A 4,760-nucleotide genomic window follows, 5' to 3' on the forward strand; every position below is an offset into this window, starting at 1 on the left:
AACCGACATGTAAGTACTCAAAACTATTCAAAGCTGCGTTTTGCCCCTGACACTAGCTATTCCTCTCCCTCTAACCTCAATCTTTTCTATACACCTTCCTTATGTAGCTTATTACTTTCTATTGTATTTAATGTAAATGTCTTAGCTTGCCAGAAATCCAAAGCACTGGAAAAATCAGTATTCAGTCTTAATCCATGTGTACCCAGCACCAAGCACAAAGTACTCTGTTTATGGTCAATAAATCTTTCCGTAATGGATGAGAATAAAACTAGTGTTTGAACCAGAACGGCCTCTGGTAGAAACTCACAGCTAAAACTGGATGGGGAGTGGAGCGGAGGTGAAGGAGCACTTAATGAGGCCCTACTATGTGCCAGGTACTGTGCAGAGCACAGCTTCTTCCTTTGTTTCATTTAATCCTTTCCAAAAAACTGTATGAAGCAGCAGTAACAATCTCATCTCCATTTTACATATGAGGAGTTTGGGTTAGGGAAGTCAGGAAACTTGCCTGAGGTCACAACCAAGTATGTTTGGGTCTTTCCAGTACTGCACTTGTCGCTTGTCCTCCTTCCAATTTATCACTCCCCTCCACTCCCCGACGAAGGTCGAGGACTTTCTAGGAAAACACGCAGTCTCCAACCACCTCCGCCTGGCGAGCCCAGTCTCGCCCTTCGCTGCCAGAACCACAGGGAGCGCGCCTGGCGGGAGGAAAGAATGGGAGCAGCCGTCAAGACGCAAGATCCCACCCACTATGTCGTTGGTGACGTCATCACGCAGGGCCGAGTCGGCGCGGCCACATCCTTTAAATATGGTCTTTCCCGGGCGCGCGCGACAATGTGAGGAGTGGGGTGGAGCGTGGTGTGTGGTGTGTGGCTGCGGCCTGGGCAAGAGCCGCCGCGGACCATGAGGTGGGCGGAAAGGCTGTGTTGCAGCCGAGACGCGGACGGGAGGGCGCTGCCGGGCCCGCGGGCGTGCTCATGCAGGGGCGGGAGGAGGGAACATGGCGGCCGGGCCAGGACCCTTTGCTCTTGGCTCTGTGCGGCTCCTACCCCTGCTTTGCTTGCCCTTTTACTGCATTTCTAGAACCTTGTTTCCCCTCTCCTTGCGTTCCCTTTCCCTCAGCCGTTTCTTTTGCCTTCATCGACTCTTCCCCCCAGCTCCACACTGGGTCGAAGTGTGACAGGTAGATTAAGTGGGAGCCGGTCGGGCCCGTCCGGTGCCAAGAGACCGACTCCTAAATTTGATTAGGTTCTCGCATGTCACTTTATCAGTCTGCCTGGGGTCACAGGAGAAGTACTGAACATGAGAGATCAAGCCTGATTTGTAGTCCTGATGATGTCTGTAAGTGATCTTGTGAAATGTCACTTAAGTTGACCTCAGTCTCCTCAAATGTGAGGTTCTCTGTGAAAGGCCTAAGATTCCTGATACCGAGGTAGCTTTTGTCATGCAGTGCCTGCCAGAATCTGCCCCATAACAAAGCATGGTCGGGAAAACAAAAGCAAGATTTATTTTGGCAGTAAGGGAATGGAAAACTGAGTTGACTTCCCGTTCCATGCCATCAAGTGGCCTAGTATGTAAGCAATGAGAACACCATTCTGTTTCACCTCTTATTTCCATAGTGAGTGTCCTAAGAGTAACACTCCCGGCGTAGATTAAATGGAAAAGGGCTCGTCCTGTATCGTCATTGCTGCTCTGCTACGAAGAACCTTGGGTCTGCTGTATTCTGTTTTAGGTGCCACAGTCTGTTGACGGTAGCTGTTTAGGGAAAGATTCTTCCTCACCTAACAGCACGTGGCCTAGCCAATCACTTGCTTTTGGTCTTGGCCTTTTGTTTTTCCTCAGCTGAGTAAGTTCTGGAGGGATCCTGCCTCTATTGGAACCTTCGCAGCCAGGCAGCTGTGAACTGTGAGCTAGAGTGAAGCAGAAATCTAGGAAGATGAGCTCCAAGATGGTCATAAGTGAATCAGGACTGAATTGGTGAGTTGTAGCCACTTTGTAATCCACTGAAGAGGAGTGTGGTGGGGCTGATGGTTGACATAAGAAAATAGATTTCTGGCATAGAGAGATTTGAAGGAAACAGAAAATACAAGTTTAGGGTCTCAGAATTTACCCTATCCTCATCTTCACATACTGAACGCTAGAGTTATGGCTGACTGCACTTCCACTCCTGTAGTGGAACAACACAGTTCAGCACTCAAATTATTTTTAGGTATAATTCGGTCAGGTACTTATTGTTGGTCTCCTGTGAAGGAGAGATACTGGAATTTTCTTGAGTCCAAGAACCTTGCCCATTTCCATACAAGTAATAAAGACCCTCTTTAAGAATAGACATGCTTTTTGTTATATTGAAATCTATATCAAATGATATAAATGCATAGACTGTATTTTAAAAGTATATGAGAACTTTGCAAATAGAGAGCCTGGTTAAATAATATAGTGGTTTTGTAGACATCTAGTTAATACATGTGCTGCTTTAGTTCGTTTTAACACACATTTACTAAGCCAGCCAAGGAGGATCAAATATTATAAATGGTTACAGAGTATTAAAATAGTACCTGACTCAGAATATTAAGTCAGTATGTTCAGTGAGTATTTGTTTATTGCTTACAACACTCCCATCCCCAGGGAGCTCACAATCCCTGAGACCCTTGACTTTGTTTTTATATGATGTGCAGAAACTTAAGAATTTATTGAGATGTCACAGATACAATACCACGACAAGGTAATAAGAAACTATACTGGTACATAGCAAATAAGACATTCTAATTTTACCATTAATACCTTAATATAGTTTTTTGGATAAATGCCTTTGAGAACAGTTAAAAAAGGAAAAGAGTATGGAGCAAATATGCTAGAATTTCCTATCTGGGCACTAGGACACCCAGAAGTTGCCATTTGATTAGATAAGAGGTTTGCACATTTGCATTCCTTGCCAGTGCTATAAAGTATGCATTCAGATGTAGCACAGATGCTTTTATATACCACCGGCATTGTGGAACTAGTTGTGGTTTTAGAACCTTTGCACAATATTGTAGCCCTTGGAATTACCCTTTTCCACAGAATTTTACTGACCTTTGTCCTCCCTAGATTAATGGATTCAGTGTTTTCAAATTTTTAATTCCTTCATTCAAATAGCATTTTTGGAGGGGGTAAGAAGGTATGAAATTATAAGTTACAATTGTGCCATTATGTGTCTTAGTCTAGCATGAGATTTTGAATTGTCAAATGTAAATACATTACTTTGTTTCACAGGGATATTTCCCCAAAAAATGGCCTGAAGACATTTTTCTCTCGAGAAAATTATAAAGATCATTCCATGGCTCCAAGTTTAAAAGAACTGTGTGTTTTATCCAACAGGTAATATGTTTATTTGGTTATTTATTTCCATATTTGATTGTCGTTTTTCTGATAGTTGAAGTTTTATGTGTATCTCTAGTATTAAACATTCAAATTATAGAAATGTTTAAAATAAAACAACTTTTAACACTGGTATTATCTTTTCAGACCTTCAGTCCTTTCCCCACACATGAACTGCAAAACAATTTTATAGTATTTTATAATACTATGCTAAACTATCCCAATATTTTTATAATACTATACCAATATAGTATAATACTATAGAAACATTTATACCAATAAATGTTTTAGTATAGTACCAATATTATACTAATAATTGTTTAGTATAGTACTAAATAGTATACTATTTATAACATGTACACACACACATACATATACAGGTATATAATACAAAATGGGATTATGCTAAAAATATACTATAAAACTGTTTTGCAGTTATCTATCATTTAAAGTCATATTTTGAGTATCTTTTCATGCCCCAACATTTAGTTCAATCTTAAGGGTTGCATATTACCTCACTATATAGCTTGTAGATGTACTTTTAATTCATTTAGCTAGTCCTGTGTTGCAAAACATTGTTTCCTTTTTTCTTTTTTTTTTTTTTTTGGTAATTAAAAACGATATTGGTGAATTTTTATAGTTATTTCTGTAAGATATACTCACGGAAATCGAATTGTTTGGTCAGACAATATGTACAGTTTATATTTTAATAGATAATGCCAAATTGCTAAAGGTTTTTTTCCTCTCTGATACTTAATGACTATTAAGTGATACTTTTTACTTCTTAACTGCCAACTTGCCTGTAGTAGCTCTTCTTTCCTTTTTGATCGAATATTTCTACTCTGTTGTTGATGAATCCGGAAACCAAGTAATTGAGTTTACTAGAAAAATGTATAAATACACCAAATGAGGAATTAGGAAACTCCCCCAGGGCAGCTCAACATTTACTTTCTTCATTTCTCCTTTTACAGTGGAGGAAGTGTATCTCCCCCATCTTTTCCTGCTTTCTCAGTTATCTTTTCTGTCCGTTGTCCCCTCTTACTCCTCTATCTTTGTTCTCTCCCATTTTCAGTCATCTTGATTACTTTTTGGTTTTTCTTTTGTTTTTTGAGAGACATGGTCTTGCTATGTTGCCCAGGCTGATCTTGAACTCCTGGCTTCAAGTGATTCTCCAACTTGGCCTCCCAAAGTGCTGGGGTTACAGCCAGGAGCCACTCTGCCTGGCCAACTTAATCAGTATTTGAACATGCTTAAGTTTTCCTGTTTTAAATAATCCGTGGACTCCACATTTTCTCCTGATTACTTTCTTTTTTTTTTTTTTTTAATTTTATTTTTTATTATTATACTTTAGGTTTTAGGGTACATGTGCACAATGTGCAGGTTTGTTACATATGTATCCATGTGCC

The 4,760-nt window shown here is 40.1% G+C and overlaps 1 protein-coding gene across 8 annotated transcripts in view; it reads left to right on the forward strand.

The window, feature by feature from the left end:
• The first annotated feature begins 712 nt into the window (after positions 1-712).
• Positions 713-4,760, forward strand: part of ICE2 (interactor of little elongation complex ELL subunit 2) — a 68,512-nt gene continuing 64,464 nt past the window's right edge. For 2 of the 8 annotated variants that reach the window (XM_058427248.1, XM_058427249.1), the window contains exons 1-3: positions 713-905; positions 1,840-1,974; positions 3,250-3,354. In XM_058427248.1, coding sequence (XP_058283231.1) covers positions 1,934-1,974; positions 3,250-3,354 — 146 coding nt within the window. In that variant the 5' untranslated portion in view covers positions 713-905; positions 1,840-1,933. Of the gene's footprint in view, positions 906-998; positions 1,339-1,839; positions 1,975-3,249; positions 3,355-4,760 lie in introns of those variants that run through there. The other 6 variants (XM_032175271.2, XM_058427247.1, XM_032175267.2 and 3 more) reach the window with 6 other exon arrangements.

Source organism: Hylobates moloch, unplaced genomic scaffold (assembly GCF_009828535.3).
Source record: "Hylobates moloch isolate HMO894 unplaced genomic scaffold, HMol_V3 SCAFFOLD_14, whole genome shotgun sequence".
Lineage (NCBI taxonomy): Eukaryota > Metazoa > Chordata > Mammalia > Primates > Hylobatidae > Hylobates > Hylobates moloch.